Source organism: Hyla sarda, chromosome 5 (genome assembly GCF_029499605.1).
Source record: "Hyla sarda isolate aHylSar1 chromosome 5, aHylSar1.hap1, whole genome shotgun sequence".
Lineage (NCBI taxonomy): Eukaryota > Metazoa > Chordata > Amphibia > Anura > Hylidae > Hyla > Hyla sarda.
This window is the reverse complement of record NC_079193.1, coordinates 49,784,025-49,799,516: the sequence shown is the minus strand read 5'-3', so window position 1 is coordinate 49,799,516 and position 15,492 is coordinate 49,784,025. Positions and strand designations below refer to the sequence as shown.

Below are 15,492 nucleotides of genomic sequence, written 5' to 3'. Positions count from 1 at the left end.
AGAAAAAAAGTTTTAAAATGGGTCAGACCAGCTAGAGAAAAATACTTCTGCCTTTCTTACAGTGCCCAGGTCCCCACTGATCAGCATTTTCTGGTCCCATCTTCTGCTTGTCAAGACTGGGACTAGTTAGTGATAACCAGTGCAAACCTGGGCACCATTGCAATGGGATTTGACAAGTATTTCATTTGTAAAAAAAGAAAAAAAAAGAATGCTATCAACAGACAGTCCCCTTAATGTCTAATATCTATATAGGTATAGGGAAGTTGAGCAGCTAACACAGAATATTCTTAAATTTTTTATTTATATATATGGTTTTGGCTGGTGAAGGGTTAAATGGTGGTCTGGGCCAATTATTTAAATAGCAAATCACAATTTTTTTTCCATTTTTTTTAAAAGGAAAACTGTCATCCTGTTCACTCACACTAAATCCAATACACTGGGTTATAGTGCGGGTAAACAGGAGTCCAGCAAGGGGTCACTTACTTAACCCCTTAAGGACTCAGGGTTTTTCCATTTTGCACTTTCGTTTTTTCCTCCTTACTCCTACTAAATCATAACTCTTTCAATTTTGCACCTAAAAATCCATATGATGGCTATTTTTTGCCCCACCAATTCTACTTTGTAATGACATCAATCTATGACAAAACGGAAAAAAAATCATTGTGCGACAAAATTGAAGAAAAAACTCAATTTTGTAACTTTTGGGGACTTCCGTTTCTACACAGTAATTTTTTTGGTAAAAATTACACCTTCTCTTCATTCTGTAGGTCCATACGATTAAAATGATACCCTACTTATATAATTTATATGTTTAAAATTGGCATGTTCTGACTCCTATAACTTTTTTATTTTTCCGCGTACAGGGGGGTATGAGGGCTTATTTTTTGCCCCGTGATTTAGCGGTACCATTTTTGTATTAATCGGCCTTTTTGATAGCTTTTTCTTCATTTTTTCATGATATAAAAAGTGACCAAAAATATGCTATTTTGGACTTTGGAATTTTTTTGGGCATACGCCATTGACCGTGCGGTTTATTTAATGATATATTTTTATAATTCAGACATTTCTGCACGCGGCGATACCACATATGTTTATATTTCTTTTTATTTACACAGTTTTTTTTTTATGGGAAAAGGGGGGTGATTCAAAAAATTTTTAGGGAAGGGGTTAAATGATCTTTATAAACTTTTTTTTCACTTATTTTTTGCAATGTTATAGCCCACACAGGGGGCTATAACACTGCACACACTGATCTTTGTTATCTCATTTACATGTTATTTGTCTGTGACTCCACATCCTAGTGAAGTAAAGTCACAGACAATGAGGGAGATTTATCACAACCTGTACATAGGAAAAGTTGCCCAGTTGCCCATAGCAACCAATCAGATCGCTTCTTTCATTTTTCAGAGGCCTTTTCAAAAATGATTGGTTGCTATGGGCAACTCAGCAACTTTTCCTCTGGACAGGTTTTGATAAATCTCCCCCAATTAATATGTAAATTTAGTGGGCGGAGCCCCTCCCCCATATCCTAGTGAAGTGGAGTCACAGACAATGAATATGTAATTAAAATAGGCAGAGCCCCATTCCCTGTGCGTGTTTCACTGAATTCAGCAGAGGATCTTCTGGGGGACATATCTCAGGACCTACAGGACATATTTTATAAGTGACCCCTGTATGGACTCCTGTTCACCCGCACTATAACCCAGTGTATTGGGTTTAGTGTGGATTAACAAGTTGACAGTTTTCCTTTAAACATTTGTGCAGCCCATATCATCATATAATGTGGTGTCCCGGTACAGGACCTTGTCCTGTCCCCTCCTTAAGTCCCCTCAGGAAGAGTTCCTTGAGTCCATAGGGCTCTCCTGCAGGGCTCCCCCCTTGTTGCCTCATATAAATGTAATGTATTTGCATTGTGTACATATTGTCTATATGTATAAAGTTGTATAGTTTGTATACCATGTATAGGACCTTCCTTGGTCATGTGACATGCTGTCATGTGATATACCCAGAGTTCCAAGGGCACAGGAACCCCAGGCATTAGCAACCAATGGGCTTTAGTCCAGCCCCCTAGTATATAAGGAGCTGTAGTCTCTCAGTTAGCTCTCTTGTTCCTGCACTCTCTTAGTTCCTGCTTTTCGTATACTAAAGCAGCATCAATTCCTGCACAATTGCCTCTAGGCCAAAGCCTCAAGGAACGCAGCCACTTCTAAAACGTGAGTTACAAAATACATTTTCTGTGATGTCATGACCACAGTGCTCTCTGCTGATCTCTGCTGTGCATTTTAGGAACTGTCCAGAGCAGCATATGTTTGCTATGGGGATTTTCTCCAGCTCTGGACAGTTCCTAAAATGGACAGCAGAGGTCAGCAGAGAGCACTGAGGTCAGGACATCAGAGGAAATGCATTTCTTTTTTGGATCTCTTTAGTATACAGCCCCTAAAAAGTACTGGAAGGATTAAGATTTTTTTATAGAAGTGATTTACAAATCTGTTTAACTTTCTGGCACCAGTTGATTTAAAAAAAAAAGTTTCCACGGGAGTACCCCTTAAGGGTGCATTCCCACAGGGCGTGTACGCAGTGTATTTGACACTGCGCAAAATGTATGGCAGCAGCGGGAAATACGCTGCATATTCCTTGCTTACTATACACACAGGGCTTTCTGGACGGCAGCCCTATGTGTGTAGTGAGTTTTGGAGGCGGGGGCCATGTGCCGGCGTGACTATGACGTGCGGCTCCGCCTCCAAAACTCACTGCACACATAGGGCTGCCGCCGGAAAGCCCTGTGTGTATAGAGAGCGAGGAATACGCAGCGTATTTCCCGCTGCTGCCATAAATTTTGCGCAGCGTCAAATACGCTGCGTATACGCCCTGTGGGAATGCACCCTTAAGCTAAAAGATAAAATACAGACTTCTTGCAGTTACCACTAAAGTAAGGCATTAAACACCCATTATACTAATAAATTAGGATGCAGTGAGCTGACCCTATGGGCCTCAGAAAATATTTAATCGTTTGACATGTTTTCTCCTGAATGGCCTACAGAAGGGCTTGTGAATGGTTAGAAACCTCCACTAAATGCGCCCATGAAAGCAGAAGACATTGTCCTTGGCAGAAGATTTCAGCAAAGTTTCTCTGGGCACCAGGACATGGCATTTGTAGAGGTTGACAGGTTTCTATTTGCCCACACAGGGACATCTACACTTCCTTTATACTTCACTTTTTAGAGTACATGTAGTTGGAATTCTGTGTAAGATATAATGCAAAATTAGTATAAAAAAATATATATAATAATAATAATATACAGACACACTTTCACTATAAATACTTTATTAAGGTCCACAACACAGACTAACATAATAGTTTAGTACACATATTGGGGGAGATTCATCAGAGGAAAAGTTGGAAAAGTTGCTGAGTTGCCCATAGCAACCAATCAGATCGCTTCTTTCATTATTCACAGGCCTTTTCAAAAATGACAGAAGTGATCTGATTGGTTGCTATGGGCAACTCAGCAACTTTTCCTCTGGACAGGTTTTGATAAATCTCCCCCATGAGGTTGTCCTATAGACTATACAAATCGGTCTGATTCACCTATTAACAAAATATTTATCCTACAAAGATAACAAGCTGAACTTTATTCTCCCCCCCCCCTCAAAGAAAAATAAAAAAAAAATTCGATATCATTTTGATAAGGTTTGTAATTTAACTCTTTTACTGCCAAAAATGTAGGTGCTATATTTGTTGGGGTGGCAGGCAAAAGGATTTCCTTCCGACAGTAAAGCAGCCGAAAGTTTTATGTCAACATAATTGTATGTGATCGAATTGTTTGCTAGATAAACTAGTTACCACTTATTACCCATATATTATGTATATAGATAGATAGATACAAGCAGGAGAATACAGCAGCATGCTGCTAGCGCACAGATATATAAGAAATATGAAATGCTATATTGCTATAGTGAAAAATTGAGGTACTTGGCTTACCATTTGGCCAAATAGTGTGTATCAACCCACCATGATAAGGTGACCTCATTGGGATGGACCCTACACTATGAACAGCCTCTGAGCATTCAGTAACCAGGCTTGTAAGATCTGGAACATCCAGCACCATATAAAATGGGGTTTTTATTTTTTTATTTTTTTAAGATAGATAGATAGATAGATATGATTTTGTAATGTCCCAGTACAGGACATGATCCTGTACTACCCTTAGGCCCTGTCAGGTTGAGACCCTCAGTGACCTGGGGTCTCCCCTGCAGGGTCTCCCCCTGTTGTTTCCAGAATGTTGTGTATACTGCTTTAATGTATAGACAGTATCCTAATGTATAGATAGAGCAGAGGACCTGTGAGAGGTCTCAAGAACCTGTAAGTCTGTCACATGTTATGCAGTCATATGATTTGTTGTCACATGTTCTCCCAGAGAGCACTAGCTTAACCTATGACCCACAGCTTGACCAATGGGCTTTAGTCCAGCCCGCCACTATATAAAGGAGCGGCCATTACAATTCTCTCTCTTCTCTTATGATCTGCTACTGAGGACAGCAACCACCAGAGATCTCAGTGTTAGTGATCAGCTATCTAGAAGGCCACAAAGCTACAGTCATTCCAGTAAGTCAAAAGTCAATGCCTGCTGTCACTACAAGCAGTCAAGTCCTGCATATAGTCAAGCCTCAAGATAATTGTCTCAAGTTTATTACAAGTATATTTGGTCCCAGAAAGCTGCAAGGTCTTCTGAGTTCCTGGCCACCTCTCTGGGAATCTGGCCTAGCTGTGAAGATAGTACCATCTGTCTTAAACTCAGTAAAGCCTCTTTTAAACCATAACTAATTGTGGACTCTCCTTTCCTTAATTAGCCATTGGAATAGCGGAGATACCGTTTGTGTGGTTCCGGTACCAAAAACCACTCTGGCGTCATGAACACTAGCGGTTAATAACATCTTGCCCCCGGGATTAATACCATCTCACCCCACCACCTACACCGCTACACCCGTGGTCCCGCCATACACCGGTGGTTTACCACAACTTAGATAGATATGAGATAGACAGATAGATATGAGATAGATAGATAGATATGAGATAGATATGAGATAGATAGATAGATAGATAGATATGAGATAGATAGATAGTTAGATATGAGATAGATAGATAGATAGATAGATAGATATGAGATAGATAGATAGTTAGATATGAGATAGATAGATAGATAGATAGATATGAGATAGATAGATAGATAGATAGATAGATATGAGATAGATAGATATAAGATAGATAGATAGATAGATAGATGCAAAAAAAAAAGGTAGAAGTTGGTCAGCACATTCTGACACACAACCATTGTATGAAATAAGTATACAGGTGCACACTGCTGCAGTGTAACTACAAATACAAGCAAAAGAATTACAGCAGCGCAATGCTAGTGTTACGCCGAGCGCTCCGGGTCCCTGCTCCTCCCCGAAGCGCTCGCGGCGTTTCTCTCCCTGCAGCGCCCCGGTCAGACCCGCTGACCGGGAGCGCTGCACTGACATGGCCGGCGGGGATGCGATTCGCATAGCGGGACGCTCCCGCCCGCGAATCGCACCCCAGGTCACTTACCTGTCCCGGTCCCCGGCTGTCATGCTCTGGCGCGCGCGGCTCCGCTCTCTAGGGTGCGCGCGCGCAAGCGCTCTGAGATTTAAAGGGCCAGTGCACCAATGATGGTGCCTGGCCCAATCACCTTGATTAGCTGCACCTGTTCCTAGCCCTACTTATGCTCACTTCCCCTGCACTCCCTTGCCGGATCTTGTTGCCTTAGTGCCTAGAGAAAGCGTTTACTGTGTTTGTCCATACTGTGTACTTGACCTCCTGCTATTGCCATATTGACTACGATTCTTGCTGCCTGCCCCGACCTTCTGCTACGTCCGACCTTGCTCTTGTCTACTCCCTTGTACCGCGCCTATCTTCAGCAGTCAGAGAGGTTGAGCCGTTGCTAGTGGATACGACCTGGTTGCTACCGCCGCCGCAAAGCGGGATGGTCTTGCAGCGGCGGTAGCAACCAGGTCGTATCCACTAGCAACGGCTCAACCTCTCTGACTGCTGAAGATAGGCGCGGTACAAGGGAGTAGACAAGAGCAAGGTCGGACGTAGCAGAAGGTCGGGGCAGGCAGCAAGAATCGTAGTCAATATGGCAATAGCAGGAGGTCAAGTACACAGTATGGACAAACACAGTAAACGCTTTCTCTAGGCACTAAGGCAACAAGATCCGGCAAGGGAGTGCAGGGGAAGTGAGCATAAGTAGGGCTAGGAACAGGTGCAGCTAATCAAGGTGATTGGGCCAGGCACCATCATTGGTGCACTGGCCCTTTAAATCTCAGAGCGCTGGCGCGCGCGCACCCTAGAGAGCGGAGCCGCGCGCGCCAGAGCATGACAGCCGGGGACCGGGACAGGTAAGTGACCTGGGGTGCGATTCGCGGGCGGGAGCGTCCCGCTATGCGAATCGCATCCCCGCCGGCCATGTCAGTGCAGCGCTCCCGGTCAGCGGGTCTGACCGGGGCGCTGCAGGGAGAGAAACGCCGCGAGCGCTTCGGGGAGGAGCAGGGACCCGGAGCGCTCGGCGTAACAGCTAGCACAAAGCTAAATATGAAATATGACATGATATGGCGAAAAAGTAGTTCAGCTGCAGCAGCGTGCACCTGTATACTTATTTCATACAATAGTTGTGTATCAGAATGTGCTGACCAACTTCTACCTTTTTTGTATTGCACATGTGGGGGGAGTGGCTGCTTCCATGTTGGTTCGTGCACCCCACCCATTTCATTAGGTGAGGGATGTGCCAGACCTTACATGCCCAGAAACTGAGGCTCAGTGCTTGCCTAGGAGAGGCATATTCATAGTGTAGGGTCCGTGCCAAATGAGGTCATTTGTGGTGTGATGGTACACACTATTTGGCCATATGGTAAACTAAGAATCTCTATTTTTCACCATAGCAATATTGCTAAGTCAAACATGTCATATTTCATATATAGCTTTGTGCTAGCAGTGTGCTGCTGTAATTCTTTTGCTTAGATAGATAGATAGATAGATAGATAGATAGATAGACAAAAAAAAATGTATTGTAAAAAAAACATATTGTATCTTGAGATATTATCTTGGACTAATAATTGATTTAATACTTATAATTGATTTCAAAGCTTCAAAACATCATCACACAATGAAAAAACAATAGGATTTAAGAAACATAAGCATATAATTCATACATATAAAATAAGACCTTATATACAAAAGACTGAAAAGAGCAGCTGACAGCTATGCATTAAAGGGGTACCCCAGCCCTAGACATCTTAGGGATAAGATTTCTGATCAAGGGGGTCCTGCGCCTGGGGACCCCCCCCCTGCAATTTCTCCTGCAGCACCCACTTGTCATCAGCCTCACGAAGCGAAGATCGCTCCGTGTCTGATGACTCCCGATACAGGGGCCGGAGTATTGTGATGGATAGGAATAAGATGTCTAGGGCCGGAGTACCCCTTTAAGGAAAAGAGCTTCTTCATGGCCCTGTGCACTACATAGAGTACCAGAAAAATTTAATGGAGACGCTATCGCTTGGTACTCAGCATCAAGACCCTGATCAATTAAAACTTCTGACATGTCTCTATGACAGGTGAGACATTTTTTTAAATGACAGTATGGCTGGGATTTGCCGAATACACAAACTGAGTCAACTACGCTATTGTGTACAGCAAAATGCAGTGTGAACAGTTTGCTTTTTATATTTTATCTTTACGTTTATAATGTACTGAGTCTCTACATACTACACAATAGTAGTACATTACTTAATATCACAGAGCTTTTTGTTTTTCTATAAACAGCACTAGTGTTGATTGGCATAGGTCATATTCGAATTCGCGATATTTCGCGAATATATGGACGAATATCCGTCATATATTCGCTAAATTCGCATATTCGCATTTTATTTTCGCATATGTAAAAGTTCGCATATTAAAAATTTGCATATGCGAAAATGTGCATATGCTAATTTTCGCATGTGCGAAAATTTCGCACGCCAGTCTCACACAGTAGTATTAGAGCCTTCTTTACACCACACAAGCTGGAAGCAGAGAGGGATGATCACTGTGATGTGTACTGTAAAAAAAAAAAAATATTCGTAATTACGAATATATAGTGCTATATTCGCGAATATTCGCGAATTTGCGAATATGCGATATTCGCGAATAAAATTCGCGTTGCGAATATTCGTGAGCAACACTAAACAGCACCACTTTTCTTATGCATTGTTTGGTATTGAAACCCTGCCACATGTGAATGGGAGGGAATTGTAATACAAGATGCAGCCCATAGATATGAATGGTGTTGTTTCTGAAAATAAAGCAGGTCCTTTTTTTCTAATCATAGACAACCCTTTAAGATAAATAGAGACCTCCTCCCAACTAAACTCAATAACTAACACTGGTGTGGCGGAAGGAACCCAAAGCTTTAAGTCTATAAAAATACACTTAACTATGGGGCAGGCAGCAGTGGTCTTCATCTGCAATGGGCTCTGGCATTAGAGCAGACACACATACCAAAATGCGCAAAAACAAAGCTAAAAAAAAGATAGACAGATGATTTAAAATCATGCAACAATCTTTTGCATTTCAACTCTTACATGTATCTATTAACCAATAGCATATGTCAAATAAGATGAAGCTATAGATCAAAGGAGAAAATATAACATGTTTCTCATTACACATATAAACATATTAGACCCACTCAGATTTTTTGTTTTTCGATCCAGTGTTTTTTTCGAGCTGTGACGCATCTGCCAGACTGGGATTACTGCAATTTTCTTTCTTAGCCTTTGCTTGCCTGTGGGTAAGTAGATGATGTTCGTTTCCAAATGTATTATTTCCGGTTGACATGGCGTTCACTTGCCATGAGCAGGTTTTATTGCTGTTTGTGTTGATGTTAGACTTCCCCATGTCTTGTCGTGAGCTCTCAGTCTGAAATGAAGCAGTTTCCCCTTCAAACGAAGGAAGAGAATGAGAGTCCCCCTTGATTTGCTCATCACCTTTCTCAGGATTGTGTGAAGGGCAGATGGGGTAGATGACCATCTGGTCCGGAGTCACACCTAGCTTTGTGTGTGGGGGAGTTTCTGAACAGCAACCCCCTTTAAGAGAATCATTTTCGAGAAGTAGTAGCTGTTTCTTAATCCTCTCAGAATGGCTTCTTCTATGAAGCACGCAAACCAGGTCCACCAAACTCAAAATCAAAGAAACCACTCCAGTGCACCATATGAGAATCATCATCAGGGTCTTCTCTGTAGGTCTTGAGATATAGCAATCTACATTACTGGTGCATGGGGCCTGAGAACAGCTAAATCTACTTGGAACTAAGATCCCAAAAAGAAAGTATTGACCAACCCCAAAGCCAAGTTCCAATAGAATCTTCAACACCACATGGACAAGATAGGCTCTCGAGAAGTCAAGTATTTCCATTTGTAAACCCACCCCATGGTAGGTGGAGGAGTTACTTTTTCGACAATTGTCACTCGAAGTTGCCATGTATGTCATAACCTTGTGGAAGACATGGACGCTGAACAAAGCATATGGCAAGAACACCATGACAGTCTGAACAAGCCAAAATCTCATGTGGGACATGGGAGAGAAGATATCATAGCACACATTGGAACAGCCTGGCTGTAAAGTGTTGCAGATGAATCGTTCCTGTTCATCTTGGTAGAGCGGGTATCCAGCAAGAACAACCATCACCATTCTTAAAAGGATCATCAATGTCAACCAAATTTTTCCTAAAACATAAAACAGTATCAATGGGTAATTCTTGGAAAATTTGAAATTTTTTGTTATTTTAATTTAAGCAAAAAAGCTAAAGATAGGGTCACGTGAAAAAAAATTGCCACAACATAGAAACATATGTTGGTTTGGCCAAACTAGAATGACATCTTCTTTATTTAAAGTTGTCCCACCTATCACCCAACATAATGATTGGTCAAAATGTCCAATTTTGGATAATTTTGCTGGCCGTTATCTGTGGATTGTGCTGGAATGGTAATTAACTGTGGCTGATATAAGACTTATTGAGAATTTGTGTCAATGGGTCCAATTGGTTTCAATGGAATTCAGCTGCACAATACACACGATGGGATTCTGCTGCCAAAAGAATGATCTTGCTCCTTTGTTCGGAGGAATCCGCATGGAATACAGTGCCGTCTTTGGGGGGTGGCAATGATTTAAGTCGATGCCGGCTGCCCGTAGAATCTTTGGGCAGAATATTAATATCCAGAAATTCCGTAATGGGAATCTAGCCTTAAGTTATTATGTTCACATCTAAAACTACACTACGTTCATGGCATCAGCATGCCAGCTATATGTATACTAATGTATACCGCAGCATACCCATGTGGTATCCATTGGAATAAAAAAGAACCACACTTCTGAGTGTCAGAAATTGATCAGGAACAGGTATGCTGAAGTATTGATGATGTATTTGTGATGTATACAACAAAAGGATGCTATTATAGGATCTAAGAAGTCATAGTGACTGGTAAACAATTTTTACCTCTAAACTTAATCAGATCAATCAACCATTTACACAGAGAAGATAAAACTGGTTCAACTATGATTGGTTAATAATAGAAATAGGACCAAAAACTGTATGTGTAAACCAGGCTGTAAACATAAGACAGTTGTCAGCTGTTTGGAAAACTTTAATTTCTATGGCCACAAATGATTTCAAAATAAATTTTCATGATTAGTTAAAATTTGGCTTAAAGTATACATATATTATATTGCCTACTTCTCCTTTATAGAATATTCTAAATCAACTTCAATTGGTTTGAAAAAAATTTTTTAAAAATAGGTCTACCCTCAGAATGCTTTTTTTATTATGTAACTGTAGACATTTTTTCTTGGTATAAATGTTATTATTATTTAATTAGATATTATAAACAGTTTATGTGAATTTATTGTTAACAATTATTTATCATAAAACATTAAAACAAATTACTATCAATCACTATAATGTTCTAAAAGGGATATAATTTGTGAATTTGATAATAGATTAATAGATAGCTTATACATACTGTATAGATAAATAGATAGATAGATAGGAGAAAGATAAATAGATATAAGATAGATAGATGATAGATAATGAGATAGATGGATAGATATAGAAAAATAGATAGATAGATATGAGAGATAGATAGATAGATGATAGATAGATAGATAGATAGATAGATATAGATAAATAGATAGATAGACAGATAGATATGAGAAAGCTAGATAGATAGATAGATAGATAGATAGATAGATAGATAATGAGATATATAGATAGATAGATAATGAGATAGATACAATCAAAAAAGCATAATTCTGAAGCACCCAAATTAAAGTGCAAAAAATGGGTGGTTTATTCCATGTTAAAAAGTGTTTTCACAGCAAGCGATGTAATAAGATAGATAGATGGATGAATAGATAGATAGAAAGATAGATAGATATGGGATAGATAGATATAGATAAATAGATAGATAGATATGGGATAGATAGATAGATAGATAGATATAGATAAATAGATAGATATATAGATAGATAGATAGATAGCTAGATATGAGATAGATAGATAGAGATAAATAGACAGAGATAAATAGATAGAGATGAGATAGATAGATATGAGAAAGATAGATGGATAGATAGATAATGAGATAGATATGAGATAGATAGATAAGAGATAGATAGCTAGATATGAGAACGATAGATAGATAGATAATAGATAGATACAACAGGTTAGTATAAGGCACTATCCTTCTTACACTATATTATAAAGGTAATTTAATGGGAATTGATAAAATGACTCCTGAAACAATTAAGACATTTAATATGACAGCTGTACCATTAATGGAAATGTTATTTTGAATTTCGTTTTGGCAAACATGTCTTGAAATATAATATATATATATATATATATATGTGTGAACTACTTTTTACAAGAAGCAAGGAATTCAGTTTTATTTAAAAAAAAATCATTATGAATTGTTATTTAGAAACATCAATGGCAATCGTAAAGTTCTTAGATTTATAGCCATAACTTGTATTATTTTTTAGAAACATTACGATATTGTTCTACTCACCGACCACAGTAACATTGTAGTTGAAGGTGATGATCAAATATCCCATTGAGTCGAAATACTCCATCGCCTGTCAGGCTCCCACCTTCTAGCAATGAATCCCGAATTCAAATATTTCAATTTATTCTACATAAAGAATTGTTAATAAAAAAAATAAAAATAAGTTTAAAAAAAAAAAATTTAAAAATTTGCTTTGAGACTCCAAGTCAGACGTCACAGGAGCAGCTTGTACCCTTGTTCCTCTTACCTCTGTGGTCAGTCTACTCTAAAAAATGCTGCAGGACAAAAGACATCCCGAGTCATCCCAGTCATTGTGGCTATTCTTACCACCCAAGAGCATTCCACTATGTGAAAAATGTTTGAAATATTTGTCGGAAAAAGAGATCAGAACAAGGAATGACACACGTCTATAAATTCCCATGGGACACATATCAGACACTTTGTTGACGGAGACTTGGTTTTTATGACACTTCCCATTACTTGCGCTATGGATGGGGCCGTTTTTAAATGTAACCATTTAATGACCAAACAATCATATTGGAAAAACATTTACGGTTTAGATTTTATTAGACCGTTCATCCAAGTGATTTACTTATTGATTGAATTCCATAGGGCTTTTTTTTTTTTTTTTTTGCAGATACGTTTTTTAGAATAATAAGATTTATTTCTTTGTAGCATTAACTCTAAAAACATACAGGTGAATTTAGATTGTGATCTGCAAAGGGACAGGGACTGATTTGAGTGATGTCAAAGCACTGCAGAATATGTTGGTTCTAAATTAAAAAGATTATTATAATTATTACTATTGAAATGTGCAAAAATTATATATTAAAATGCAATTTTAAAAGCATTTTGCATGTTCAATTTTGAGTAGGAAAAATTGCTATAAAAATTTTCTTAGATTTTTTCTTATTTGTTGTTGTTTACTTATTTTTTACAAAAAAATGAATATGTTAAAATTGCAATAAAATAGTTTTTAGATTTTTTTGTTTGTTATTTTTAATTATTAACTTTTTAAACAAAAAATAATAATATGTAAAAATTGCAATACATTTATTTTATTTTTTATTTGTTGGTTGCATATTGTTTACACAAAAAAATATAAGTAAAAATTGCAATAAAATAGTTTTGTCAGATTTTTTTTATTTGCTGTTTTTTACTTATTTATTTTATATTGTACAGTTTTCCCCTGTAACTGGTAATACAACTTTTTTAAAGAAACCTAGTACACCCCCATTATAAGAAATTGGGGTCCATCTAAAGCTGGTGGCATCCATCATATAATGGATTTGGCACTGGGTTATGGTTTCCCCTATAATCAGAGACTACAGTGCAAATGTAAACGGAACCTTAAATTTGCTCTGGGTCTTTTTAGACTCCACAGATGGAGCAAGGATGACTTAGACCATGTTCACACTTCAGATAATTTGCGGAATGTCTGCCTAGGGCGAACATGCTGCAAAAACTGGTTGTCCGGGCATACTGGGAGTTGTAGTTTTACAACAACTGGAGGCACTCTGGTTGGGAAACACTGGCTTAATCAATCATGTGATGTGTGGCTGATATGTAAAATGCCGTTATGCAATGTGGGTAGATTTATATTAGGTGCAGTGTATTATGCGCTCACCTAGTGATGTTGCACTGCAGGCCCAACACAGTCACTTGCACTCTTCAGGGATGCCGATGGTCCATGAAAGGTCCCACTGGTAGCCAGGTGACTTTCTGCATGACGGAGTCTAATGTGGGTAATTATATGAGTCCGGGGAGAGTGGTTACAGCTGCAATCCATAGGAACAAAAAGTAAGTGAGAAAGTCCAGATTATTACACAGGCTTGCTGCTTGATCAGAATTGCAGTCAACAACGTGTTTCGAGGGCTCAGCCCCTCTTCATCAGGTCATAATACATGTATGTACTCCATCACATTATATAGACACCTAAGTGTCTGTTCAACATAAATCCGGCACCAGCCCGGGGACATTATCACATTTTGACTAATAACATAGGACATTTTTTTGCCTCAAATTTCAAAATGTGAACAGACACTTAGGTGTCTTCATAATGTGATGGAGCACATACATGTGTTTTGACCTGATGAAGAGGGGCCGAGCCCCTCGAAACACGTGGTCAACTGTTATTCCAGTAAAGTAGCAATCCTGTTTTAAAAAATTGTGACTGCCTTAGACCTCGTTCACATAACGTTTGGTGCCTCCAAGGCACGGATAAGTCAGGAAATGTTTAAAAATGACATGCTGACAAATCCGACCTCAGACAGGCACCAGCCTTATTCCCTTCAATGGTATGAGCATAGTCAGCTAGTTACTACGTTCGGGTCATTTCCCTAACATATCTGAGTTTTGTCTCAGACTAAAAAATGGCTGCAAGATCGGAGGCATAACTAACCCAGCTTTCCCATGTGTCTGTTGGGCACTGTTCTAAACACTCTAATAGTGATTATTTAGAATCGCGGTACAAAATATCCGATTAGCCAACAAATGCGCTTGTTCGCTGACTGATTGATAGCCCTTCTACACTGGCTAATTACTGAGAATCAGTGTTTTTGGCTTTCTGCCTGTTTTCAGAAGAATATGATTTAGGTGTATTCTATGGCTGTATAATGGACTCACTGGACTCACTGGTGACCTAAGTTTTGTTCAGGCAAACCATTGGGGTTGGAATCCTCGGACCGCAATGTGAACAACAAAAAGTGTCTGCAATACAGTCATCAGTATTCGGCCTTCCAGTTGTGCAGACAACCAAAATAGAGCATCTGATATAAACCCACAGTGTCCTATTGCTGCACATATTGATGCCATTGGGTATTATCATGATTAAGATTATATATATATTTCCATGTCTAGCTTTATACGCTGCATAAAAAGCAGGAGAGCAGACATATTTCATCTATAGTCTCCCGACATTTTTAGCTGTGGTTACATTCTACTAATAGACAAGAATGCGCCTCCATCCTTTCTAGCTGTTTAACACCATGCACCTGTTTTGGACATTTTAGACATAATCTGCAAAGAATGTGTCACATTTATTCAGTATCAACAGGCTTAACTATCAGTTCACATTCCTGATTTTTCAGGATCCTGTAAAAAAAATTATATATAAAAACAAACAAAAAATAATACACAAATGTGTGCAAGAAAACTCCTGTGCAAAACTTTTTATTTTTTTAAATCAACTGGTGCCAGAAAGTGGTACAGATTTGTAAATTACTTCTATTTAGAAATCTTAATCCTTCCAGTACTTATCAGCTGCTGTATGCTCTACAGGAAGTTGTATTTCTTTCTGGAATTCTTTACAGTCTGACCACAGTGCTCTCTGCTGACACCTCTGTTCGTGTCAGGAAGTGTCCAAGGCAGGAGAGGTTTTCT

At 39.1% G+C, this 15,492-nt stretch overlaps 1 protein-coding gene across 2 annotated transcripts; it reads right to left on the bottom strand.

The window, feature by feature from the left end:
* Nucleotides 1-3,167: 3,167 nt before the first annotated feature.
* GJD4 (gap junction protein delta 4) lies at nucleotides 3,168-12,493 on the bottom strand. Of its 2 annotated transcripts, XM_056519488.1 has the most exons (3): nucleotides 12,115-12,493; nucleotides 8,742-9,777; nucleotides 3,168-3,241 (listed from the first exon to the last, which is right to left on the bottom strand). In XM_056519488.1, exons 1-3 carry the CDS (start codon nucleotides 12,176-12,178, stop codon nucleotides 3,205-3,207), a joined length of 1,137 nt encoding a protein of 378 aa, XP_056375463.1. In that variant the 5' UTR covers nucleotides 12,179-12,493; the 3' UTR covers nucleotides 3,168-3,204. The 2 variants fall into 2 exon arrangements, with proteins under 2 accessions (XP_056375463.1, XP_056375464.1); XM_056519489.1 differs by lacking the exon at nucleotides 3,168-3,241 and having other exon boundaries at nucleotides 8,511-9,777.
* Nucleotides 12,494-15,492: the final 2,999 nt, after the last annotated feature.